Source organism: Nesoenas mayeri, assembly GCF_963082525.1.
Source record: "Nesoenas mayeri genome assembly, chromosome: 11".
In the NCBI taxonomy this organism is placed as follows: Eukaryota; Metazoa; Chordata; class Aves; order Columbiformes; family Columbidae; genus Nesoenas; species Nesoenas mayeri.
Window position 1 is genome coordinate 5,642,081 of NC_137563.1, and position 27,870 is coordinate 5,669,950.

The following is a 27,870-nucleotide window of genomic DNA, read 5'->3' on the forward strand; positions in this document are numbered from 1 at the left end:
CCATTGCCTAACGTGGGCTGTGTGGATAGCAGTGTTAAGTTTGACCAGCTCCTTGCCCCTAATTTGCTATTTTTATTTAACCCATTTTTGCCAGTTGTTACGTGGCATCCTGTTGCTTTTCTCATCTGTTCCCACAGGGATTTATGATGCTGTTTTAGAAGGAGTTTCCATCCATGAGTTTCAAATCTGGGCTGCATCACTCCTGCAGTGGCAGACGGGGCTGCTGTGAGGAGTTGTGCAATGTTTTCTGCATCGTTCTCTCACCTTCCCGTGTCACGTTCCCTGCTGTTCTTCTCTGGTGACCCGCAGCAGCCTCACATCTCAAAAGCCTTAGGAGCATGATGTATTTGGATGGTTGCAGTTCTATCAGAAGGGGAACAGTGAGATGAAATTATCTGGTTTATCTCCTTGGTCTTGTTCTCAGTCAGTGGAGGCAGAGTGTTCCTTGCAGGGCACTGGCTGTAGGCTGGGTTGGGTGATGTGCCTGGGGTAAAGTGGCTGAGAACCACTAGCCAGGGTGTTGGGAAACGCAAGATAGCTCTGGAGGACTAAGTGGATGGCCAGGCTTGAGGACAAAACCCGATGGCATGGTTCGGTTGCCTTCAATTTTATTGTCCTTTCATTGCCACATCCTTCCAGCCTGCTTAGAGAAATGCCCCATCTGCTCCCTCCATCTCAAGCTGTTAGAGCTGCACAGCAAATCTGAGCTCATTCCTCTTCCCTGTTCTCCAGCACTCTCCATACATTGATTTCACTACCATACCATAGCTATTAGTAGAGACAGTATCATGTTTAAATTTAAAAAGTGGTCTCACTAGAACTGGGAGAACCACCAAGTTTAATCTATCACACCCTTCCCAGTTTTGCAGGGCTTTGGAGATACTTTTGATTTGAATCTACAGGGTGGGTTTTTAACCTCATTACCATTTTCAGGCTTGTATATTGGAGTTTCCCTCCATATCTACAACCAGTGTCAAAGACAGTATTTTTCCTCCCTTTTTCCAGCTAACACTGACAAACACGAAACTCCACAAAAGTAATTGTTTTTAGAATTTCCACAACTCCTTCTAAGAAAATGAAAACTTTACTTTTTTTTTTTTTCTTAAAATAAAAAAAAAAAGAAAAAGAAAAACCCCACATTCTTTAAGACGTTTCCAAGCTAGCTTTTCAGGAGCTAATAGCTTTGATGGTATAAATATGACATTTGTCACAGCAGCATCCAAACTCTGAACCTGTTGAGATTCACCCATTTTAACCCCAGACCATCTCAGTGAACATCATGCATCTCATATCTGACAGAGAAGACATAAACCTAGCAAGAGCCTTCTTGGTTTCTGCTCCATACAAGAGAATGGGGTTGAAGGTAGCAGTATAGGTATAGGAGTATAGGAATATAGCAGTATAGGAGACAGTAGAGAGGAAAGAGAGAAAATCAGTCAGGAGAGAATCATGGTTTTTAAAGATTCTTTGGGGACTTTAAGAAATCAGAAGAGAATGCCAAAATGACTGATACTGCATTGCTTTCCCAAGTCAGTGGTATGTGTGTTCATCCCCTAAGCTTCAGAAATGTTGGTTGTCCTCCTGCCACGTTCCTCATTGTCTCTCAATAACGACTGCACATCATTTATGGGGTAACCCCTTCTGCAGTCCCATTTGGCACAGTCCCTGCTGTCACTGGAGATCCCTGCAGCTGGGATTCAGAGCATAGCGCCAATAACAAAGAGAAAAGCCCTCGGTGTCCCCAGCCTTGTCTTGCTGATCTTTCACATGTCCCTTTATTCAGGCTGTGTGTCCCCAGTGGGTTTTTAGGTCTGTTGAGTATGGTCCGGCAGAAGTGGAATTGCCTTAATTTAGCAGAGCTAAGAAATGCAAAGAAAATAAAGTAGACAGGAATGCTCCTTGGAGATACTTAGTATTGTTGAGTATAGTCTTTCCCAGCCATCCTTTGGTGGCCGTAAAATATATTTATATCATGAAAACCATAACACAATAAATAGTGACGTTCAGGGATGCCATGTTTATTTGTCTCCCAGTGACTCTGATAAGAAATGGACTTAGTTTACATACACTTTTCCAAGCATCAGCACTTTAAACTCTGCTTTGGCTCTGAGAGTTGAGCTAGGCTTTTTCTCACTACTAATGATATTTCAACACTTGGAATTTGCCTATGAATTTTGTTTATGACACATGAACTGAAGCTGAGCCTGTTTTACTCTCCCATGAGGTTCAACCCTTCAGGGCCACTAAGAATAACAGATAGTTTCCCCCAAACAAGTTTAAATGTTCCAAAACAAACAAATAGCTTTTGTCTACATCCTCAGGTTTGTCAAAAGAGGCATGTGTTTGATGAGCAGATGCAGTAAGATAGTGCAGGAAAAAAATATAATTAGATATAAAAGAAAAAATAGAAGAAATAGGAAAAAGAAATCTTCTGGCTGGTGTAGGTTTGGCCTGAAAAACCTTCTGTGCCTAGGCTAGTGGAAAGGACCTTTTCTATTGAGGTCAGTTCATAAGGGCATCTGAGCTGCTCCATGCTGCTCTAGTGATGCCAGACGTGGGCTAACTTACTTGGTTTGTTGGGGATTCTGTGACCATGTGAGAAGCAGGAGCGTTTTCCAGACCTTAGAGCAATTGTGTAGCCAAGGCATCCCAGTAATTTTCTTGGAAAACCCCTTTGGACCTATAAGAAGTTGGGACAGATTAGAGCAATCCTCAGGATGCTGCCATACATATCTTGGTCCTGGCAACTGGATCTGAGCTGAGGATTTTGAAAAGCTGGCATAGAAGTCTCTTATGTCTACATACTTGATCTGAGCTAAGAGCAACTTAGCAGCCACCTGTAATGACATATGTCTATTCCTGCCATGTCTCATTCCAGCCCTTTGGAATGGCCTCAGCTGTAGAAATACTGCTACAAATGGGTGTCTGAGAAAGTAAAAATGATGAGCTGACACCTGAAGACAAATATGTGGGCTTTTTCTGCAAGAACTTGTGGAACTGGGCACAAAAGGTAGTAACAAACAGGGTTTCAAGTCAGGAGGAAGGGAAATGTAAGCTAAACATCAGGATGTGTCCTAACAGTGAACTGGAATGTGCCCTCCTTCAGTCAGGCTTTGAGGAGAGGGCTGTGGGACTGGGTATCCCAGCAGAAGGGCTCCCTCCTGGAGCTCCCTTCCAGTGCTCCACAACAGGATTGCTCCCTCCAGTCCAGAGAGCTATTCTCTGATGAGTCCTGAATATTTGCATCTATTTAGCTTCAGAGAATAATTCTCATCTTTAATAGTAATTAACATCTAATAACTTGTATATTACAAACATGCTAGTAGTGGCTTTCCCTGGTTGGGACACCCCAAGGCAGGAGCATTATGAAGAGCCCTTGAAAATGTTATATTTGTGAAGTATGTTCACTGGGGCTGAAGGAAAGAGGATGCCTGCTCTACTTATTTTTATTTTTCATCTTGCCAGTATTTCTGGCAAATTCTAAACTTTCAAATTACTTTCAAAGAGGTGGGGTTGTGTAAGGAGAAGATGCCTCCAGTGTGCAGGTTTGGGTGTAGATGGGACAGCTGGGACAAAGGAAGTCTATGAGGTTATGAGAGTCAGGTCTCCCTAGTCTCACAGTGGTACTCTTCAGCTTCAGAAATGTTAAGCCAGACTAAATAAATCATGAGAGGAAAGTAGACATAGGAAGGATTCTCCATTTTTCTCACCCCTTGCCTAGGGGAAAGATGGACTAGGTAGGAATTAGGACTTTTCCACTCCTGATTAGTGGGAAACTCTAGAAAAGAGTTGTTCCCAGTTCTCCATCCAGACTGCTTGCATGCCCCTTGTCCTCAGAGCACTTGTGCCTGCATGCACCACATGAAAGAATTGCCTATTGGTTATGGAAAGACAGAGTGAGGTAGCCCTGCCCAGAGAGGGCGTTTTGGCTTTAATTTAACTACAGCCGTTTGCTGGTTATTCATTTGGTTCTTTTTTAATAATTACATGTGTGTCGATATCTCTCTCTTTTTTTCTAGTTTTGCTCTTTTTTGTTTTCGTTTACTTTATTTTGCTTTTTTCTTTTTTCTGTTTTTTTTTCCCCTTTAGGTTTCAGAGAAATTATGTTGAATCCAATAAGCCTCCCTGGACATTCCAAACCTCTTAACCAAGGCATTTATGTTGAGGATGTCAGTGTTTATTTCAGCAAAGGACGTCATGGCTTTTAAAAACTCCTTAAAAGTCCCTGTTCTGATGTCAAGTTTATAGGCTGTGCCCTCAAAATGGTGGGAAGCAGTAAGCGTGGTCTATATGGATTGAGGTCTCCTCCTAATAGGACTCTACAGCCCTGCCTGTACACACGTTAAAGCCAACTGAAACTGTGGTTCTCTGTCACCAGATAACAGGGTTGTTCTTTTCCTCCAATGGTCGCTGTGTACGTTAAATATTCCTGCAAGGCACAACAGCAGCAATGAGAGCAAATAAAGAGAATTAAAACCCAGTTGAAAAGGAGTCATCCTAATAACACAGTAAATAATTGTACTTTTTGCTTTAAAATAAAACACAAAACAAAACCAACCAAGCCAACCAAACTGACATCTTTAGTCATGTCCTCCCTGCTTGGAGTTTTCCTTGTAAGCTTGTGTCTTCGCAACACCCAGTGAACGCTGCCATCACCTCTTGTGTGGCACCGCCATGGGAGGTCTCCCAGAGCGAACCGAGGTGGGAGCCTGGAAGAATCTAATGCAGAACGAAGACTTTTGGTAAGAACAAAGGCAGCCCCACTCCCAGTTCTTGCACAGAAAATAATGTTGGAAGGAATAATAATGGAAAGAAAAAAAAATCTTCTCTGACAGGAAGAGAATGTGGTTATCTTTGAAGTGCACATATTCTAGGAGGCTATTTTTTTTTTTGTTTGTCTGTCTATGTGCGTTAGAGCGGCTTGTTGGATCTGACTATATCATTGTCGTACTCTGATCTCTTCCTGCTGTTTGAATGATGAGCTTTATCTGAGGAGTTGCCTGGACTTCCCGCATGGATGGAGAATCCATAGCGCAGGAGGGTCCGTGTCCTTGCCAGGACTAGGGCAGTAAGCAAAGTGGAAAAGCATATCAGATGCACGCAGGTCCCAGTTGCTGGACCTTTTCCAGCCCACTTTAGCTCTTCCCTGTGTTCTCACCCAACTGGAGACTGGTTATAACCCAGTCATGTACCCAGAACCATCAGCATGAGGCTAACTGACTGAAGGGGAGGAAAAATAAGTATTCTCTTGCTTCTTTTCTGGCATAAACAGGAATATTGATCCTGCTCTCTGGCCAATATTCTCTCTCCCTCTCCCTTCCCACTTTTGTCTTATTTCATCCAAAGCCTCTCAGATGGAAAAATAAACCCTTTGATCCTGTCCTCAAGAGAAGCCAGCTGCCCTCATGGCAAGTTACAGAGCTTTCCTTGGACTCTCTGGATGCCACATGTACGGGCAATAAAGATTTGCTCACGCATATCGGTGATAACCTATAAGCAAGGCAGATATTCTCTAGAGGGAAAATAACCTTTCCAAAGCTTCAAGTGTTGCCAGATCCTTTTCTGAGAGGAGTATTGAACCAGGAGCTTGCTCACCAGCCACTCAGATTTTCTTGCCTTCTTGGTGGCCCGAGACGACCTTATCACATCAGGGATGTCTCTAAATCACCAGCTCTAAAGGGTCACTGCAACGGGAAAGAGTCATAGTCCCCCTCTGCCAGAATGGGGCAGAAGCCTCAGAATGGGATGTTCTGCTTCATCCTGCCCTTATGGTGACCTGTATGAACCACCCTGGAAATTGCCAGGAGGTTTTATTATCATGTCCCTGGGAATATTCCATTCTCTTGCTTCTTTTCCTGATTTGCTCACATAAAAAGGTAAAGTGCAATAGAAGAGTACAGGAGAAATGGTAGCAGATTAAGTTAACAGACTTGCCTTAGGGGGGGCGTATATGTTAGGATGAGGAGACCTGGCTCAGGTTGGATGGCTTCAGAAACCATGACCAAAACTCCCAACAATGTTTCCTGCCCACATCGGAGCTGGAATTGCGAGAGGTGCACTACCAGAGAGGACCTGCGGCCATGTGCTCTTGACACCTCAATTCTGCAGATTCACAGAGTGAGGAGGAGCTTCACCAAGCATGTGAATCACTGGGTGCTTGTCCGGACTGAATTTCCTCATCTCCTGGAAGTCGCCCACCTGACCTGGGGATGTCTTGTCCGTCTGAACTGTCTCCTCTCCCTAGCACTGTTCAGGGGACTCTGCTCTCAACTGTGTGTATCAGTACTAGAGATACATCTGTGGGCCTGGACCAGAAGCCTATATCCAAACACCCTAGCAGAGGAAGGGTTGAATTTTGCAGCTCAGGTCCATCTCTGCTTAGAAGAAATCCTCCGGACCGTACAGCATAATTTAAAGCAGTTCTCCCCACTGTGATCGATGTCTCAATTTGTTTAACACCAATTAAAGTCTCTGGTTCCTCACTGCTGAAAACAAAAGCCAGTCATGGCCGTTTGCAATTGGTGGCTTTAAGTAGCAAGTCTAAGGATGTTTTTTTTTAAAAATTATTTTATTTTTAATTATTGTAAATCATTACCTCATTTTCTGTCAATGAGACTCCTCCATCTTTGAGCATTCTTATCTTGCCATAACTATCATCCTGTGCTAATGGGAAATGGGACAGTCCCTTTTCACAGAGACTATAGGGGTGTTCAATGTCTAGTTTCTTAATAAACACTTTATTTTCTAACGAAACAGCTGCATCAGGTCTCTTCTTTGAAGGCAAAATAAATAAATGTTCAGAATGACACGTCCTATAGTCTACTTCTTCATGAGATGGTCCATGTGTGCGGAGTCTGGTTGGTTTGCTTCTTCAGGGGATGCAGAGGGTGGGATTTACAGTTGTGATGTGAACATTGCTCAAGTGCAGCACTTGCTTCTGTTATTCTCATCAGGTACAAAGATGTTTTCTTGCTTGAAGGTTTTGCTGATGATGATCTCAGTTGACCACCTGTTGTTTTTTGTAGCTTAGGATGGTCATATTCTTAGGGACAAGGCAGTACTGTTGGGAGATGGTGTCAGGATTTACCAAGACACGTTTCTACACTTAGTGGAAGGAATTTTATTAGGAACCTTATCTCTCAGAGAGCTTGACACTAGAGGATTGTTTCGGCTGTCGTGATCTTGTATCAGAACATGCTGTTGCTGCAGGTCTCCCTGCTTGACTGTGCAAATTACTCTCCTGTTGGGTGTTGGACTGTTCTGGCTTTGTCAGGGACAATTAGCCTCCTTATTAAGCTAGTGAGGATGTGTGTGATATAGAGGTGATGGGGTACAGGTGAGTACTGAACTCAGGCTCCTCATCAGGAGTTCATGTGAGGATGGTTGGTTGCTTCAGGAGGAGAGAGGAGCCACTCTACAGTGTGCAGGGCTGGGCATGAGGATGTGTCTTATTGGTTGTGTCTTAGAATCACTACTGGGGGATGTCATGTATGTGACTTAAAGCTGCTGTGCCAACCTGCAGGTGACTGGGCATGAGGCTGGGGGTGTGTTTGAGCTGATATTGGCGAATGGTGCTGGAACCCTCTTAGAAAACCTGGTGAGGGTTTTGATGAGCAAAATAGAAATAAGTTTTCTGACATCATTCTGTTCCTACAACTTCTGGGCATGACTTTCAAGCAAATGTATCAAAATGATGCTATGGGTGAATTTCTGCATGCTGTTCCCTTCTGATGAGTGTGCTTCTAGAAGTGACTGAGTGCTGCAGTTCACAGGACTGGGTGATGGCTGAGATATTTACCTTTCCAGGGATGCCTGCAAGCAGCTGAGCTGCATCAGATTTCATCTCTATTTCCCTCTCCTTTCTGAGATGGTGGAAACAAATATGGGTGTTCGAAACTCTGTCTTCTCCTCCCTAATACTCCAGGGTCCATTACCAGGTTTCACAGCCCAGAAATCTTGCAAACAAGGGGCTGATTAGCCAATTACTTATGCTGCTGGTATGGTCTGCCTTAGTTCCCATTGCTTTATATTTCAGGGCAACTGATTCCTTACATATGAGTTCCCACAGTGTTTTTGATGCTGCCAGTTCCCAAGGAGCCAGCTTAATTCTGCCCGTGGGTTCTGATATATATTGCAGAGGGGTTGGGCACTAGTTACTCCTTGTGCTTGATTCTTGGTTGCCTCTGTTGCTTGACACAACCATGTGAAGCCTTTGTGCTCTTCAAGACAGCTGAACCATGAGTTGATGCTGCTGTCTTGCTCTCCCTTCCCACACTGGCTCTTGAGCTTGTTACTGAAGGAGCTTGGAGTACTGGTTGTAGGCAGTGATACGTATCAGCTCCTCTTGAAAATCACAACCCTGCCTTCTCAGTTCTTGTAGAACATGGAGGCTGTATGTGGACAAGCAGAGAAGCAAAGTTGTGTTTACTTGTATTTTGAGTCTAAAAAGATGAAATCACATTTCTTTTAGTTCATGCCTGGAGCAAGTATGATGCGCGCTGTCTGATTCTGGCATGTTACCTCTCTGAATAATGGAAGCCTGATGGGACCTTAGGATTGGACTTCCCACGGGCAAGTGTTTGACGTGTGTGATGCTATAGGTCATGATTGGTGTATGTTGAGACTCTGCCACTGCTTATCCAAGTTGCGCGGGATGAGTCTTTATATTTTTGCTGCTCTTTTGTTTATTTAATTGTGCTTTCAAGGAGTCAGCCCTTCTTTCTCAAGAGGCTGGAGCTTATTTGAAGGTGGTAGTTTTCTCTGCCATCAGGTCTTTGGCTTTTTCAGTATGTGTCTGTGCTCAGTGTGGTGGGGCCGAAGTCCCAGGAGCTGTGGACACTCAGAGGAAGATGCTTCTGCTGTTTCAGCAAACTGCGCCAGCGTATCACTGCTCTGCTCTGATTTGTACCCACAACAAGCTGCAGATCCTTGGGGTTAAGCCCTGGCATTAGCAGAGGATAAAGAGACCTAGACACAGTCACAAAGCTGAAAACCAGAGGTTTGGAGGAGCAGCAGGAAGAGAGCATGCAAGGAAACAATGCCAGATTACTTCATTTTTGCTTAAAGATTTGAAGTGCTTCTGGTGTGGTTTATGCAATGAGTCAGAGGCCTTATTAGTTGTATATTTACCAGTCCTGCAGAAACCGATCAATTGACAGAAAAGTTTAACAGGCTGTGGGAAAGTGCGTACAGCTGCTTTGAAGGGGAAAGAGTGTGGATGGGAAACCAGCACACAAAGAGCTGGAAAAGGTGCTTTTTCTGGTGAAGCAATGATACATCTTCCTCTGCTGCTGTGGTGCATTTTGCTTTGTCTATATCTGTTGTGGTTTCTCTGATGTGCCCTCCACACTCTCCTCATGACAAGCAGACGCCTGGTGGTGCCCATACATGGTCTGATGCTGCAGAGCATCAGCCACCAACTCCACATCTCTGGTGACCTGAGCTGCTTGTGCTGCAGAGGTGCACTGCGGGCTGTGTGGAACCACATAGGTACTGCTCTGCCTGGACTCCTAAAAAACAGCATAGGAAATCCAGCGGTAAAAATAAGTTAATTTGTTCAATGTGACTTTCTTTGTGTTTCTTTTAAACTGACATGTGGGAAAGACACAGATGGCTTAGGGATGCAGATCCAACACCTCTTTGCTTCTTCTGGGAGCTCAGTTTGGTTGCGTCAGCTCCTGACATCATTCTTCAGTTTGAATTTCACCTCCTTGGGTGCACCATTGGAGTTTTGGGGGTTGTTTTTCTGTCTTCCTTAATGGGATTTGGTAATTGGTTTCCAAAGAAGTGGTGTCTTAATGAAATCAACATGGAAATTCAAAAGAGTGTGTTAACTGAGCTTTTGCCAGACAGCACTTTGAGGTGGAGTTCAGTCTTTGAGTTTGTCAAGAGCTAGAATAAATCCCAACCCACACTCCCAGCCCTAATAAAGAAATGTGGGATGATTCCTTTGCTATGTGAGGATTATGATCTCTCCAGCAGTAAAGCAGTGTGCAAGTACAAGAAAATTATATTTGAACTTTATTAATTTTGAACTTGTGAGTGTAGCTGCTGACTAATCAGCAGGAATAAATCTTAGTTGTTCTCTACAAAGCTGAAGGATTCGTTCCAAGTGCTGGTTAAATAATTTGCTCTCCCGTTAGTGAGTCATTTGTGACCTGTGCCCAATTCCTGCAGATAAGTTGACTTTTTGTGAGGGTTTGCCTATGATTTCAGACTATTTGGCTTTTTTCATCTGAGGGTTTGTTTCAAATATTCATGTTATGTGACTGGCTAACTGGTGCTGCTTTTGCTCTCAGGCTGGGTGAGTGAATGTTTCAGACAGGCAGACAGAAATGTAACATGCAGGGATGCTCTTTGGTAATCTGATATTTGGGGTTGTCCCTAACCCCATGTTTCCATTTCATATCTTGGGACTGATAGCACCCTACCAGTTCTGATGGTAAAAATACCAAACAAACCACTGTGCCCCAGGCCCTTTGGAGCAGTTAAGAGATCGCTTTCAGAGCAAGTATCCTTCATGGCTCTAGCTTGAATTTTGGGAGCAGCCTGTATCTGATCTGTATGTGGGTCTGCAGCCGCTGATCTCAGCGCAGCCACTGCTGGAGGTCAGTGTCGTTCATAAGAAGTCAGAAAGAGCCAGACTGGAGTCGCATTAGACTCAGTAAACTGCCAGGATGTCTGAATAAGCTAATCATGGCCAGGTCATCATTATCTTAAGTGAGTCAGAGATGTGTCCAAGCTGTTTATTAAGATAATTGGAAGAGGGAGGGATGTTTGCAGTCTGTGAACCAAACCGGTGAGGCGGTGGAATGTATTGCAACAAGAGAGAAGGAGCTCATGGTCTTGCAAATTGATGTTCTACTTGTGTCCATAGCCTGGTTGCACGGGGATTCAGTCCCTGGTGTCAATAATGGGGATGTAAGGTGGTATCATCAAACACCACCAACATGAACTTATCTTGCCTGGCCAAAGAGGTTGTACCTCTGCTCAGATTTCCTCAAAAGGCCTTTTTTACCTGGTAATTTTAGAGATATTCTGGATCAACATAACATTTTGGTTTTGGTACATCAGTGCCAAGCAATATTTGGGGATGACAGGAGCAGCTGTGCACAGTCACTCCTTGCTTGGCAGTGCCTGATCCAGTCCTCTGCAGAGTGCTGAAGGGGGCGGCAGGTTTGCTTTGTGTTTTCTGAGACATGTTTGTTCATCGAATGGTGCCAGAGGGGTTGCAAGTTTAAGAGTGTTTAAGCTCCAGTCATGTGCTCAGCGGTGCTAGAACAACTCCAGAGGTACACGTCCCCCAGAGCCATCACACCTCCCAGTGCACAGACATTGCAGGCAACTGAGAAAGGACTCACTTAAAGACAGGTAAGTGTCATTTTTCTCCTTCCAGGGAGCTGTTGTATGTAATATGCTGAATTCAGACCTCTAGCAGGAATTATTTTGATGGATCTGTTCTAAATGCATAAAGGATAATGGACTGCATTAGACATTATCAGTGAGAAGCTGTCAGTCCCTGCTTGGGAACTAGCAGGGGCTCTTCTGGCTGGAAATTCTGCAGATGTGGCACTGTGTGAAAGCCAAAAACCAAGAAGAGCCAATTGCTGCTCGATTTGGAGTTAACCCCTGCCATTGCTTTTGCTTGACAGCCCAGGTCAGGGCTAGGGGATGCAGCTGGGGTGCCAGCAGGTACGGCAGAGCTGTGGGAGTTGTTCGGTATGGCTTTCCCTCCTTTAGAAAGCTCGAGAGCACAGAACTGCAAGGGTGGCTACTGCATGGTAGTGCTAGTCTCTCATTTTCATCAGCAATAAGTAAAAAAAGGCTCTGGTGTGCCTTAATCCTTCTGTCTGGTGCCAGCAGGACATTCATTTCAGATGGATCACCTCTTTTGCAGCCACATGAAACACTTGGCACTCAATTCCATCAGAAGATCTGTAGCCAGTGTTTCAGAAGAAGGCAGCAAAGTCCCTGACAGTGCATCCTGGATGAAAATACTGTCTTGTGACTAGACTGAAAGTTCAGGTTAATCCTGTTAACCTCGGAGGGGACTCCTGGGAGTTGGGTACTGTTCTGTGTAGGTCCTTAAGCTCCTCTGCAGGACTGTAATGTGTGAAGCATCTAATCTTGTGCCAAAAATCCCTCCCTGGATGTAGTGATGCTGGCCTGAACCTCAAAGAAAATGGGTAGATTGATAACAAAAGCAGTCTTACCAGGGAAGGAGAATATCTCTCGCCAAAAAAACTAGAGTCCTCCTTAGGAAATAAAGAAGTCTCCTGAGCATAAAAGATATCGTCAGGTACACACAAATGAGTAAGGATTGATGATGTCTCTTCTAAGGAAGGACATCTCTAAGAATCTAAAGAGCAAGGAAATGTGGTGGTCATGAGCTGTAGATACAGCACAGATGGAAACCTGGCTCTTTGATTCTGAAAGGATCACTGAAAACAAATGGGCTGCATAAGAATATATGAATGGTGCCTTAATGGATGGTTCAGCCTTCTGGGACAAGTCTGTGCCCTTAGTTTATGGCACTACGAAGCTCAGGTTTTCTGGCTACCTGGGCTGTTGGTCTGCCAGCACAGGGAGGGAGACATCCCATAGCTTGCTGGGCACGAGCCATGGAGGACTTTGCTGCCCAGCCTGTCCTGTCTGAGAACTCTATCTTTTGCCTGTGCTTTTGCCTGTGCTCCCTTCTGAGTAATGGTGGATCCTCATGCTTTGAGCTTTCACTAGATCTTACCCAGGCCTATGCTTAGGTTCCCCAACAAGAAATCAGAGCATGACCATCTCTTTGGTTACTTGGACATAACATCCTTGGAATTGTCTGAAGCGATCATCTTGTCTAGTGAGGTAAGATGTTCGCTGATCATGGTGCAGGGATGTGTGTATGTTGGTGTTTGTATGCACAGTAGGAATCAAATATTGATGGTGGAAAGATGGTGTTGGATTTCCAAGGAAAGAGACACAATCATTAAATGTGATCTGCTGCCCAAGGCAGAGAACTGGAAGTTGAGATGGTAAAGTCCTCAGTGGATTACGCTGTGACATGGAGGTAAGTTTTTGCTGCAGCATCCCCATCTGTAATCCTGCATAAATGATTTAAGTCCCCCACAGTGCACTGATGGTATTTGTACACTCCAGCTGCCAGGGATGGATGAGAAGAGCCTGGCTCTGAGCTGGTCCTGGGTGTGATTCAAAATTGCAATTCTTGTGGCTGTCAGCAGCAAGCACGTCCCTGCGCTGCAGAGACTGAGCTGAGGTCTCCCGCAGAGCTCAGCTTCCACTTCAGAACAGCTTCTGGGTCTGGAAAAGTGGGAAGCCACAAGGATCCTTTCCCAAGGGACATCCCAGCCCAAGCACAGGCATCACACATGCTGCTCCCTGCTCCCTTGCAGCACCCTGAATAAAGACTCTTTGTTCTAAGAGATATAGATTATATATATATTTTAAGGCTCCATTAATCATTCATATCACAAAGATGAAACCAACCAAGCATCAGAGCTAAGGAAATGCTGAGGGTGTGAGGCGAGGAGCCTTCTATTATTTATTGTACTAAATCTGACCTGGTAGCACCTTCGCTTGATCTTGCCTTTGCTTCAGAAAGCCCTCCTTTCTCCTAAAAATAACGTAATCTGCAGTATTCTCTTACTTTCAACAGATAATTGTAGCAAGAACCTAATCAGCCGCTTCCCTTCTTGTGCAGCTTGGTGTTTGGCCTTTAAAGGAGTAAAAGGTACGTCTTAGTGAGAGTTGGGCTACCGGGACAAGCATGGACACGTTGGCTTGGATGGAGAATGAAGAGTCTTAAGTATGTTCTAAGGTCAAGAAGGGTTGAAAGGTTAACACTTGATCTGACAAACAGCAGCTGGGGAAAATGGGATTGAATGGTTTGGAAAGAGCTTCTGGCTCATTTCTGACTGAGACAGGCACTTCCAGGCTTGATGTGGCACAGGCCAGCTGTGAATAAGGTCTCCTGTTCATTCATGGTCATTTGGTGGTCAGCATAAAAAACTTTTGTGTGTGTCAACCTCGTTCCTGGCAGCCAGATGTCTATAGAATATAAAATGTCTATGGCTTCTTGGATGGAGGCAAATGCACATTACTAAATCGAGAGTGTTGTTGCATGATTCTGGTTTGTGGTGTCCTGACCTCTTGGCAAGAAGAAGTAGTCAACACAACCTGTCTGAATAGCACCAGAAATCATAGCCAGAAAAGCAAAAAGGGTGGAAGAGAGGCTGGTTGGTTGCTTGCTTGCTTTTTCTTTGTGGTTTTACAGTTTGATTCTGTAATCTAAGAGAAGGGCTGGAAGCTGAGCTTTTCTTCCTTTTTTATTATTTTTTTTTTTTATAAGATCATAGTTTGCTTTGTTATTTCAGTTGTATTGCAGTAAAAATTCAGGTTATGCATGTCCTGATTAAATGGCAAAATGTTTTACCACAACAGCAGGAAACTATCATGTTGCTTTGTTACTGCCTTTTTAATTACTGTGACCAATTCATTGGCAAGAGTAATATTATTATTGCTAAGGGCTGGAGGCACCTTCCCTTTCCATTGCTGTACAGCCCCAGGCCTTGTGAGACGCAGCTTTGGCAGTCAGGTGAGATAAAGAGAACTTCATTTATTTGCTGCTCTTCATTTGTGCCAACATAAGAGCTTACAAGGCCACAGTCTAACCTGAGTGTCTAATATGATCCAAGTTAAAAATAACCCCACTTCTACCCCTGCTCCCTCGAAGGTTATTTTTTAGCCGGAACATTTCAGGGCACTGCTTTGCCAAACAGCAAAGACAGCAGAAGGGAGGGAGAGGCAAGTGCTGGGGTGGAGATGGTGGGGATATTTGGGGGCAGGAGGAGGCCAAACACTCAAGCAGGTTTCACCAACAGAGCTGGCAGCCAATAGTTTGCAGCAAGCAAGCGCCATGACCCCCAAGAAGGCTGCAGCAAAAACTGGGAGAGAAATTATTTGGGAACATGTGCCCTTTCTAAAGATTTTATTTTTTTAATAGAGAAACCTTTCAGGCCTCTTTTTAATTAATAATAAAGAGCAGGTTCAAAAGAAGGAGAAGGCAAATGAAAACAATGAGGCTTGCAAGGTTCTTTTAAAGTTGGAAGGTCACCTTTAAAAATGGATGAATGCAGCATTTGGAGGAAGCTCCAAGGCAGCAAGCCTGGGGATCAGGGCTAGAAGAGGAGGCAGAATAAAGATGAAAAGAAGAATCCACATAGGATCTAGGAGAAGCTGCAGAGCTGCAAGTGCCCATGGTGGACTCAGGTCGAGGGGGTGTTTAAGGGAGCTTCTCTGCTCATTCTCTCAAAGCTGCTGTTGTGCATAGTGATGTGCTGGGGGACAGTTGTTGGGTGCTGGACACCCAGCTGGGTTGCACAGGAGCATGTGGATTGGTGATATCGTTGTTAGTGTAAGCTGGGATTTGGGATAAAATTAAGGAACTGCCTGCCTGTTCCACATACAGGGGTGCTGAGCAACCCTAGAGATGTCTCGCTTGTACCAATTTTGTTCATGCTGAGTTGTCCCCTTTCCTGGGAGCCCTCAGCAAATGAGCAAAGGGTGATTACAATGTGCGTCGTGGTAACGCCTTGCTGGACAGGAAGCTTTTGGGCTGTATTTTGGATGATTTCCTGGCTTTCACTACTTTGGTCCACTTTGTGAGCCAGTGAAAGTCAAGGTACCACCACTGTGTTGTATGTGAATATATTCCCCTCGCCGTACCTCATCCGAATCAACATACTGGAGAAACAGTTTTTAGGTATTTCCTGCCCACAATACCCCAAAGATGAGACTGCAAGGAATGATGCCCAGCATTTGAAACTGTAAACTCCTGTTGTGTCTGACACAGACCTTTCTCTCCCATGCTCCTGCCCTTCCCATCTTTCCTTGTAACCCACCAGACACAGCCTGGGAGCTGCCTGATTGTCGAGAGGGCACACAGCAGCTCTTCTTTCTTCTCTAACCGGCTCAGACATATCCTCAGCGAGCTTCAGACAGCCTCAAGTCCCACAGGTTCCTCAAGAGCCTGGATAAGCACAGGGAAATGTTTTCCCCCCCGCTATGAATCTACAGTTCGTCTGTAGCTTTGGGATCTGCTGAGAAATGCTGTCTACATGGTGTTTGATGTTTTGTCCTGCTGTGTTGCTTCCCTTTTTCTGTATCTGTCCTATTAGAGGGTTTTTAGAACAGTTTTGCAATCAATAGTTAATAAAGACTTGCTAAGGGTGTAGTATGGAGGCAGTTTTCAGGAAGGAAAACTGAGGCTACTGTGTTGCCTTCCCTAGGCTGATGCAGTTCCTGCAGAAGCACATGGGAGTGAATGGCCAGACAGAGAGCAGGACTCCAGGGACACTATGGGGACTGTGACCAGAGAAACCTGGGACTCTGGCACCAGTCTCATCTCTGTCTACTGGGCACAGAAGCTCCCTATGACAGGGAATGAAATGATATTTCTTAAGGGTTCACCTAAGAACTGAACTCATTTCATATTTAAGCACTTATCTGTCTTTCCCACTGAGCCAAGGCACGGGGGCATCAGACACATGCTATCTGTTGCTTATTAAGTGGTTTAACAAGCCCAGCTAATTACAATGTACTCAAGGATTTCGTAGCTTATGAAAGCGGTCCCTGTTTGTTTGTGTCAGTGCTTTAATACATTAATACACCAATTAAACCTCAGGGTATGTGCGTGCTCACACAGCTTAACATAGAGGAAGGCATGTTGATGTCTTTCATAATCATCTGGGGTTGCTCTGGCTGTTTCAGCTGCAGCTCTGAAGGGATGTTTTTGGTTTTATACTCAACCTTGTTGCTGAAGGGACATGCATTGTCTACATAAAAACGTAGCTCAGCCCCACCGAGAAGTACATTGTTTTACAAGTCTCTGGCAGACACGGGTACTCTTTGTCATCAAGGTTTCCTTCTCTAAGGCAGGCCTGGGAGAGTTTCTCGGTCTTTATGTCCATCTCAGTGCTGATGATACAGGCAATTTTTGCATGAAAGTGTTGTCTTCTCTTCCTCAATTAGTCCTGAGGGGTCACCAGTGAGGAGTGTGTTGTCTGCGACATTTGCACTTGTTTGCAAACGGCCCAGTGCATTTGTTAAACCACACGGGTAACAAGCGATAATCAGTGCACAAGGCACCAGTGTGAGTCAGTGCAGGGATGGGGCTGGAACGGGCAGCAAGGGTCAGAGGTAAAATCCTCCTACAGAGCACTGAGAGTTCAGTGAAAAGAAGGCAATCATCGGGGAGGAGAAGGAGAAATGGCAGATTAAAGGAAATTGAGCAGCTGTAATAAATACACTCGAAATTGAAGATCATCTAGGATGCAATGATTATCTTCCCTGCAGAGCTGAAGTGCTGAGGAGGGTCTGCAAAAAGGGCAGCCGTACAAAACCACTGGCCTCTTAGAGAACAGGCTTACAGAGAATGCAAAATGAGTCAAAGAAAGCTGTCTGGGTTTTAGTGCAGGTCTTTAAGATACAGTTGGAAAGGCTGTCCTAAACAGTCTAGTGAAAATAAAGACAATAAAAAAATTGATCAAGGGACCAACATATGCCAGGTTGGCTAAGCAAGAGATAGAGACCATGGTAGGACGCTGCTGATGTATCACAGTGAAAGCAGAGAGGAGGAAGAAGAAAGCAGGAGAAAGCAAAGGGATGGAAAGCAGCAGCCATATGGGATGCTGAGTATGTCAGCAAAGTTCTTTTGTGCATAAGTATGTTTGAGAAACAAAGAAACTGGCCTCATAACATGGAGGGGTTTGGGCTTTTGACAACAAGGAGCTGATGGGGAGGATACAGAGAAGAAAGTGCTTATCTTGAGAGTGATATATGCAGGACTTAGACTGGTGACAGAGAATGAAAGTCTGCTTAGATCAGTGATAAGAGGAGAGAAGGATTATTAAACAATTTTCATCTGCAAAATTGTGGCCAACTTTACAGAGGATGAAGAGAAGAAGATCTCCCCATATCAGTGGCCAACTGTTCAAGGGCACAGGACACGGTGAGCATCCTCTATGGATGGAGAACACATCCCATAACATACACACCTGTGGGCATGCACACAATTTGTTGAGCTCTTTGCTGGCATTTTAAATTGCCTGCCTAAAATGGAGGAGATGGGTGAGAGTTAGAAGGTGGTGGATATAACAGGGACAAGAGACAGACCAGTAAGTTTAAATGTTTACTCTGAGAAATTCTTGGAACTCACTTTAAGGGATGTTGTGGGAGAACACCTGGAAAAGTAATGCTCTGTGAAGGCCAAACTTATGTCACTTGAAGTAGTGGGAGGTCACACTCAACTAATCTGCTGGTGTTCCCTGAGGAGCTGACTGCCACTATGTATAAGGGAATTTCAGTGGATACAGTACACTGAAATTTTCAGCAAGGACCAGCATCAGAGATTAAGGGCTTGGGGTAGAAGCACTGGTGTAGGATTTAAAATAAGAGCCTGCGTGGAAATCTGCCCTAGCAACATGAGACAGAAAGAAGCTATTGCGAAAAGTGTTTCCAATTGGAAAGAGGTTGAAAGTGATGTGTTCTCAGTCAGTCCTAATAATCTGTGTTTTTCACAATGTCTGCTAATGATCCACAAGGAAACACTGGCAGCAGGAGCCAGAGTTGTTCCTGCTGTAACACCATGGATGTGAGGGATTTTTCACCAATGCTGATTGTGGCCCAAGTCCCAAATGTGCCCAATGCCTCTCCTGATTTGGGAGATGTTTGAGAGGAATCCCAAGTGAGAGAAAAGAACCAGAGACAGAAAGAGGACCTCTTTCAACCTCCTGCAATACTGTGAGCAGCACAGGGAACATACCCACACTGGAGGAGACATAGCATGGGGAGACAGCAATTTATGCAATGGAAACACATATGAAGAAAGGAGAAACGAAGAAAGCTGGACAGCACAGGAATCTTTTCCTTCATAGAACTCCTTCCAGAAATGAAGATGTGATTTTGAACAGCTCGGTAATTATTCTTTCCTTCATTATTTTTAAATTTTGTCTGCTTTCTCTACAATTCCAGTTTCTAGTCTGGAGACCTCGAATGACTTGATGTGAGCTCTGTTTGCAGGAGAATTTCAGCCTGGCTTTGTAAATGCGAGAAGTCTGAGTGAAGTTTTGAACTCTGGGTGCTCATCTGCACTCAAATATTGATCTGGGTAGGTTTGCCCATTACATGCTTGAAAAATCTCTGCCCTGCAAAAAGGTTAAGGGACTTGATTTAAACTCTGATTGATACAGAAAAGACATCAAGGTGACCTTTATAATACAAGCTGAATTTGGGGTCACTTTCCAAGCTCAGATTGCAATAACAAAACAGGATTTGCAGGCAGACTTATGGATTAGATTAGTGGAAACTGACATCTGATTTTTCCATGTTACCATCCAAATATCTGATGCTGGCCCCCCAGTCAAGACAATTTAAGGAAGCAACATATATACTCTTGTCCAAGACATTTTCCAATTAAATGAGATCCATCCAAGGCTAGTGAGGAGAAAGAGCTAATGGCATATCAGACATCTTTCCACCATTGTACCCCACTCCATGCTCTGCAGCATCACCCACATGCAATTCATCTGCAAATTGCTGTTATCAGGTTTGGGAGGTCCTTTTTATGCCTCTACATCCTCAGCTAACTGCAAAACATTATTTTCCTTTCTTTTCTTTCTCAGCAGCCTTGCTCATTTTGGTCTTTTCCATTACCAGTATGTTCTTGCTGTAAAACTCCAGCATACACATTTAAATTTAAACTGTTAAGCCATATATGATATATATATAATCTTGTTTTTGTAGCTGAAGATCCTAGCAGGTTGCCTTCCCCGTGTGTCTTGAATACCAACTTAGCAATCATCCAGTCCTCACACATAGTTCAGTTAAAGCTGAACATGCACCTTTTCACCATCTGCAATTAATCATGTCTTCTGAGGCTACCAGCACTGTGGAATGTTTTCTCAAGTCTCACCAGGGTCCTTAGGAAGAATTAACTGGGTATTTTTCCCCTGGTGCAGACACTGATGTTTTGCCACAGGAGAAAACTGTAGGATATTTTTTTTTCCCCCCTTCTTGCATGAGGTTGAAGTTTGTGATGTTTTTGTGTGAAAATTCTCCCCAGCCATCTGGCTCATAATGGCAGGAGACATCACTGAGATGACAGACAGACAAACGGACAAATATGTGGTGTTTTATCACCTTGTGTTCTCCCTGTGCTGGGAGTGTCAGAGACAATAAACCAAGATGGATTCTCATTTATAAGCATAATAAAGGCAGGACACAGGGGGGATACAATAAAGCAGTACCATCAGGGAGAGAAGGGCAGCTTCCTAACAAGAGCATGTGGTTCCTTAAACAGTCCTGAAATCCTGGTGATGAGACATTTCCAAAGCCTTGTCCAAGGAGAACTTTTCCTGGTTCACTTCTTGCTCCTCAAAGCGCTCTGTTTCTGCTAAGGAGAGGAAAGTGGTGTTGGCACGACGGAGCCTCTGCACAGCCAGTGTCTGTGGAACGACTCAGATACCACCAAGCAGCAGCTCTGGAGTCAATGCATGGATAAGCTGCTGCCTTTCAGATGTCCTCTTCTGCGGGATGGACCCAGGGCTCCTGTCTCTTGACTAGAGCCGCTCTGCCATTACCCTGCTCGTTCGTCAGTAGTGATGAGGACCCGAGAGGAAAGGTGGATTTGTCTTTGTGTGCATCACAGGAGCACTAGTTCAACATTCATTGCATCCGACCCGTGACTGACTCCGATGTAGACCAAAGGAACACAGGAAGCCCCAGCTAAACACAGATCTGGATAACTAAACGAGGACCAGCTGCTATCCCCATCAGATTAGCTAATTCCTTTGTACAATCCATCCTTTTCTTTATTCTCCTCTGCGTAGTTTATTGCCTCGTAACAATTGCCGAAATCACCCAAACCACAGTAATTTTAGAGCTCAGCAGACAGAGCTGTCTCACATTACTTCTCCTTCAGGGGTTTCCTTCAACAGGAGAAGTTGGCAAGGTGAAAAAAGGGATGGGGCTGTGCAGACAGAAGAGGTAGGGAGAAAGCCAAAGAAACCTCAAGGAGAAAGAAAGATGGAGCAAGGTCCGTTTTGGGGTGTTAGGAAAACATGAGTCTGAGGGAACACCTCATCAAGCTGTAGACGTAAGCGCACCTCCTGTGTTGGTCCTGTGAGAAAGGGACTTGGAGGAGGCGGGAAGGAAGGGGAGAGATGGAAATTGGGCAAATTGGAGAGAAGCCTTCTAATGAAATCATAACTTGAGCCTGAGATCTGTCTTTCAACACCTCATGTTTTCACTTCATATGGCCTCACTTCTGGAATTTTCTTGTTCCACGAGTTAAGCTGCATTAGCCACTCATTTAATGACCACCAAAGGAAGTTGTTGGTGGGAAGAATGACTGTGCATGGGGTGAGAAAAGACACAGGTACCCAGAGATCCCAGAAGAAAAAAAAAAGCAGAAGATGCCATCTTTTGTCCAAAATCATTCTTTTCCTTTGTGGTGATGGTGAGGCTGGCAGCAATCAGAAGTATTTCCAACCTACCTGGAGCTCTAACTGGAAAATGCAGAAGACCAAGCCATCTCACCAAATTTCCTGCTTTGAGTCAGTCCAGAAATTCTGTCACAACAGATTTTTCTGAAAGTATTTTCACACTTCCACATCTGGAGGGAATGGTGCTTCTTCTAAAAATACTTGTTCATTTTGCACCTGATTTTGGGGCCAGTTCTTACTCTGTTCAGAATGGGTTCTGTACCAGGGACCACAGCTGTGGATCGATGCTCAAACCATTTTCAAGCCATACCTCTTTCTTTAATGCCACCCTTCTAACAGTCACATAGTCCCCATAAGATACTCAGTATATCTGTATTTTTTTTTGCATTTATGGTGGGAGCACATTAAGACCAGAAGCTGTTAGGAAGGCAATGACAGCAGTCTCACTAGGCAGAAACAGCAGATGCCTGTGGCTGGATGCCTCAAGCAGAAACTGAACAACATTGAAACAGTCCCATCAAAACCCCCTAAATCCTCAAAAGTGCAAGGAAAAACTTAACCCTGTGACTTGAACCAAGTGCTGTGGTATCTATCTGGTTATGCAAACTGCAGCGTGGCTCTGAGATTGCCTGCTGGGACTGGGATGGGACCAACAGGACCTGGCTGCTGAGGCCAAAAAGGGCAATAGATTGACCATGGGATGTCTGTCGGTCAGAGACATACCCCACTGTGGGGGTAAGTACTAGCACGGCTGAGCTCTCCTCTTACCTGTTGGAGGTTAGACTAGGTGCTAGCAGCAGTGATGCATGACACTTTCGTGTCTGCCTGTCACTCTGGGCGGGGATTGCAGTTTATCACGGTTGTTGCAGAGATGAGGGATTATTTTTGGTGCTGGTCCCAAATTAAGGAGTGAGAGGAAGACCTAGCTCAGGGATGAGGGTTGGGAGAAAGCCTCAAGTTGTGGCATGAGCCAATTAACCCAGCCCTGAGTGACACCCTCCTGCTGGGACGCCTGAAGGGTGCTAAAACCCAGAGGACAGCGAAGGCGAAAGCTCAGGCTGAGTTTACAGAGAGCAAACTCCTTTCTACAAAGGACCTGGCAGCTCTTTTCTGGCCTTGCAGCAGCTCAGCATGATTCACACACAGCCAAGGAGGGGCTGCCTGTGCCAGGTACTGGAGTCAGTTCCCATTTCTCTGCAGCAGAGCTTTGACTAGGGAAATATGAGGCTCAAAGCCTGAAAAGCAGACGCTGCTGGGCTTCTGGCCCCACTGAAGGAGGCAAAATTAACTTGCAGACTGGGGGAGCCGATAGCCAAGAGCCTCCGAGCCCTCAGGAGCAGCAGGTAAGCCTCTATGTTCCTGCTGGGAGACAGTCTCAAAGCTGCAAGGCTGCTGCTGAGACCCTAGTCGCTTCCAGCTTTCTTGTGATTATCCATCTCAGCAATAAGATGCTGTTAAGTGTCTGATTACTGCATTGTTAAAGCCTTAAGCCTGGAATCTGACTACTGTGTGGTTCCTCAAGGGGCAGCCAATCGTCCTCCGTCCTTCCAACAGTAATCCTTCCCTTCCCTTGGAAAAATAATAAAAAAGAAAGACAAGTGATATCTGTCTGCAGCAGTGCTTTCCAATCGAGTGAAAACTAGCTGGAAAATCAAATCAGCTGGTAAGTTCCTGCAAAACACAACTCTATCTCTTTAAAATCTCTCCTTTTGAAGGGATGAACTGAACAGCAATAGCTGCTGATGTAAAACAAACCATTATTCCTTCTGTCTCCTCTCCAAGCCCCCTCTCTGCAGACACACAAGTCTGAGGGAGGCAGATGCTCTCTGAAGACTATTTTCCTCTGTTAAATAAATTCACTTTCAAATAATGTGTAATTAAATGTGTGGTATTGAATTAATGTTTTATTCCGAGTGCTTTGGCAGCAGGGGACCTGCAGGGGCCTGGCTGGTGGAAAGAAAACACATTCACCAGAAAGACTCCCTTTCCCTCTCTTTCCCTTTTCCTCCCACCTTGCCAAGAATCCCAGTCCCTGTTTCTGAGAACTGCTGAAGTGTACCAGGGTGTCGGTGAGGAGGATGCTTTGTGTAAGGTTGCTTTTATGATACGTTGCCATGAGGCTCTTGGGTATTTCACCCAATGCAAAGATGTCTACAGTCCACTCCGGTCCGTCCTTTCTCTGTCTCCTGCTGGGCTTAGTCTTCCTCCTCAGAACAGCCCAACTGTGTAGTTAACCCTCATGTATGAAAGGCAGAGCCCAAGCGTTCTCTCAGGGTGTGAAGTGGTTGCTGGATGCCTAAGGAGACAGACTACTGAAGCTGGAGAGGCAGTTTGGCTCTGCAGCCTCGTGTCAGACAGAAATTATTTGAGAGGGTGCAGGAGATGATGGGAATCATTGCTCGGTATTTAAGTCTTTTGTCTGGAGTGTTTATAAGGTTTTGGTTCCATCAGCAGTGTTTTCCCCTGGGAGCCAGCTAAGGAGGAGTTGGTGTGTAGAGAGGTATAGGTAGGCACAGGGTGAACTTGCACCCACGCTTTGTAAGGATGATAGCAACAAGGGGCACATTTGGGAAGTCTTCCAGGTCTCCATACTAAAGGACATTTTAACCATTGACAACAGCATAGGTGAAGGGATTTACCTTCTTGGTTCAAGGAAAGGTCCTGTTGGTACAATGAACTCTTGCTTGAGTAATTTCATTAACTAATAAACCTGCAGAAAGAGGATGCTGTCTTAAATGCGAGAGCCTGCTGCTGTGCGAGGCCCAGAAATGCTGGAGGCTTTGTTTCCTTGTTGCTCTGGTCATTGGCAAACATTTGTTGGGGGTGATGCTCTTGCTGTAGCTCTTCTGCTTTGAGATCTCCCCAGGATAGTTGTGCTTTCACAGGACTCTGCGGTGTTGTGCATCCCAGATGAGACTGCTCAGCACCCAGTAGACATCTATTTCTCTTTGTATTACTCTCTTTATAAAATAATTACTAAGTGATTTGTACTCAGATTTATGGGACTGAGATGGATGAGGAAAGCTTGAAACGATGCTTTTATATAGGAGGTTTAAGCTGTGATGGAAGTTTATGCTTAAAAAGTGTTTATGGGGTGATGCCAAGCACATTCTAACACTATTATTTTTCAGATTTTTTTCATGGAGAAAATGAGCGTTTGCTTTGGTTTGGGCTTAAACTTTGCAAGTATGTCGCACCAGGTGATGTCATCTGCTTCCAAATGGTTTTCAGCATGACGTGGTGAGGGAGTCTGGCAGGTTCTGGGCTTGCATCCGCTGAGTTGTTGGTTTAAGGGGCGATTGCGCTTTGCCTTTCTGTCAGCACCTTTACACACACACATATACACTCACTTTACACTCACCTTTAGCTCCAAGTGTGTTGTACACGTGCAATGCTATTGCTGTGTGGCTGACACCGGAGCTGGTGCTGCAGCAGAGATGCAGCAGCTCCAGTTACGGCAGCTCAGCAGGTGCTAATCCAGTCGCTTCGCGTCGCTAATCAAATCACTCTGTGGAGCGTGAGGGCTGTGTTGCAGAAATGTGGCTCTCCCTTGAATCATGGCTGGCTGGCGTTAGCTTGTGAGTGAAAGACAGCCCTTTGGGTGTGAGCTTCCTCTCCACTTGCTATTGCAACTGATGTCCTAATTGCTGGAGGTATGCTTGGAAAAGCTGAATGTAAGATAGTTTCAAAGCGTCAGAGATCAGACTTGTAGAGTTTGCTCTTCTGTTGTCCTGTTTTCATGAGTTTGATTACACTGAATTTCAGCTCCCAGTGCAGATTGATATTCCTGGATAATTTTTTCTAGCCCAGATTGTCCAGGTAAATGCATCGAGGCTCACTGTTTGTTAGTAAGGACCATATAGCAGCATGTAGTATGTTAGCCCCAGATCTGCTGGGTCAGCTGGGCAGTAACAACTCCTTCTCATCCAGGACCTGCACTCGTGTCTTGTGGCTGCTCCCAAGGAATGAAGGGAATGGTAAGAAAATGCAAAGAACTGCAGAAACATAAAGTAGTTTTCTTTTAAGGTCTTTATGAAGGAGTATGACCATAACTGTTTGATAACGTAATATATAGTCAGGCAGCAGGGGCTGCCTGGAAGCAAGTTGCCAGCATCTTGGTAAGGTACAAGAGATGAGTAACAGTCTGAAGAGAGGCTGTGAAACTAAATAACTTATATTGGTTTGCTGAAGATCAAAAAGCCTGAGAAGTGGTGTAAAGAGGGGTAACACAGTAAAAGGGAGAGCATCCTTTGCATTTCTGGTTGTTTCCGTCAAGACCAAAAGAGAGATGGATGGAAGATGTAAAAGTCTCTCTCTATTTTTGCCACGTGGACAAACACAAATGGCTATTAGAGATGTCATGCAGAATTAGTAAGACTGAAATACTGCCTCAAAAAATGAAGAAAAATGTCTGAGTGACGTGGTCTTGTCCACAGGGCCTGCAAAAAGAAGGGGGTGTTTTGGACCTTGGTGCACCCATGTATTGGAGCCCAGGTGGCTCAGCCAAGGACTGTGCCTCCTCTGCCAAGTTCCCAGAGATTCAGATATGCTTTACATAAACCACCATGATTTGGGGTCTCTTTGAAAGGACTGTCAGAACTGCTTGGTGCTTATAATCATGAATCTTTTGAAGCTGAGTCCTTGAAGGGTGCCTTGATGGAGGAACTTGGCAAAGAACCAGCGTCTGGGCACGGCGCTGAGCTGCCGAAGTGTGTATCGAGGCCTTTTTCCAGAGGTGGCTCATGTCAGAGCTGGGAGAGAAGACACCGGAAGTGGAGGGTACCTACTCGGAGTCCATATGGAGATAAGAAACTGCCTGGTTTTGTCTTCATTTTTTTTAAATGATGTGGGACTGATTCTCCCTTTGTTTACATGTGCTTCACAGCAGACTGTCATTGAAATCAATATCCTTCATTGACTTTGATGGATTTGCACCGGGCCAGGAGGGAGACTCAAGACTCTGTGCAGCTAGCCTATGCCTTATCTTCTCTCACTATGAGACAAATCTGTGAGAGAATGGCTTATCAGCCCTCCAGTGGCCAGGCTTTTTGATCTGATCCTACCCAATCTGCACATTTTGCTCTGATCAGATACATTGGGTAACTCATCTACACGTTTGGTTGACATCCAAGTTGCTATTGACTACCTGACATGAAAGGCACTCTGTTTGGTAGTTACATGTCTTAATGACAAGATTTCCAGTGTAAACTGTAAGCTTTGCTTATTTTATTTTAATTGTCATAGAGCAGTGAAGCTATGCACAGTTTATTCATAAGAATTATTTTAGCAGAGTCAAGCAAGAAGTGAATGAATCATGTTGACTGAGAACTTTGCTACCTTTTTGTGGACAACTTATGCATAAAGAAAAAAGAAACAATTCTTTGGCATAAATTAGTTGCAGCAAATGACTCAGCTGCTACTGAGAAGTGTCATTGTTGTTATCACTTATAAAGTGCTGTTGAGGCAAATGAGGCTTTAGAAGCTTATAAAAATCAAGGCCATTACCACAAAGAAGACAGGTTCAGACTCAAATCTAAAAGAAGTCAGTTTTAAAATAGGGATTGAAAAGCAAGAGGGGCAATAAATAGAGGAGAAATGCCACAAAATGCCAAAGGTAAGGGAAGGAAGAGCTGGTGATGGAGAGGTGCAGAGAAGGACCTACCTCTATTGAAAAGAGGGCCACATGTGTGGAGAAGAAGAAGGAAATGATGGAAAATGAATATTGGCTAGAGAAGAAAGCTGCTGTTTAAGAGCGTAGCAAAAGTAAAAGGAGAAATTTCCATAGGTTTGCTCTGTTTCTTCATTGAGCTACATGTTGTTCATGAATTAAGAGTCTAAGGACAGGAAACTCACTAGAAATACAGCAGCCAGACAGACTGCTGTTCAGGAGTTTGAAAGAAGGAGATGTAAGGAATTAATTTCAGACCTGGCGTAAATGATCCAGCTTAATAAGTAGTTTTGCATTTTGCTGTAACTACAATACTGGCACTGCTTGTGGTTTACTCTGTTTGGAGTTTGATTTATCCATTTACCTCCCGCTGTAGCCGTCTGTGTCCAAACACTATCATGTGCATCCAGGTTTCAAGAGTATTATCAAACCGTGGTTTTAAGGATGCTGCCTGTGATGGGAATGTGAAATGCAGAATTTGCAGTGGCATTGAACCCATCTCTTCCTCATCGGACCCCCAGGACTGATTTGGGAATGAGACAATAACTGGAAAATTAGATTCATGAAATGTACTCATGCAACTTTGCAATTTCTACCCATGTGATTGAAATGTGGTGGTTATTAGAAAAACGGTGTTCTCCTCACACACAGTCTTTTACCAGCTCTATGTGCTCTACCCAGGATTTGGAGGCTGTT

The 27,870-nt window shown here is 44.6% G+C and overlaps 1 protein-coding gene across 4 annotated transcripts in view; it reads left to right on the plus strand.

The window, feature by feature from the left end:
• Positions 1-27,870, plus strand: part of NTRK3 (neurotrophic receptor tyrosine kinase 3) — a gene marked incomplete at its 5' end in the record, with an annotated part of 209,275 nt that overhangs the window by 134,713 nt on the left and 46,692 nt on the right. The window contains one exon of one of the 4 annotated variants that reach the window (XM_080351175.1): positions 4,090-4,409. The exons of the other annotated variants lie outside the window; for them this stretch is intronic. Within the exon in view, the coding sequence (XP_080207301.1) occupies positions 4,090-4,208 (119 nt within the window). The 3' untranslated portion in view covers positions 4,209-4,409. Of the gene's footprint in view, positions 1-4,089; positions 4,410-27,870 lie in introns of those variants that run through there. 4 annotated transcript variants of the gene reach the window in all.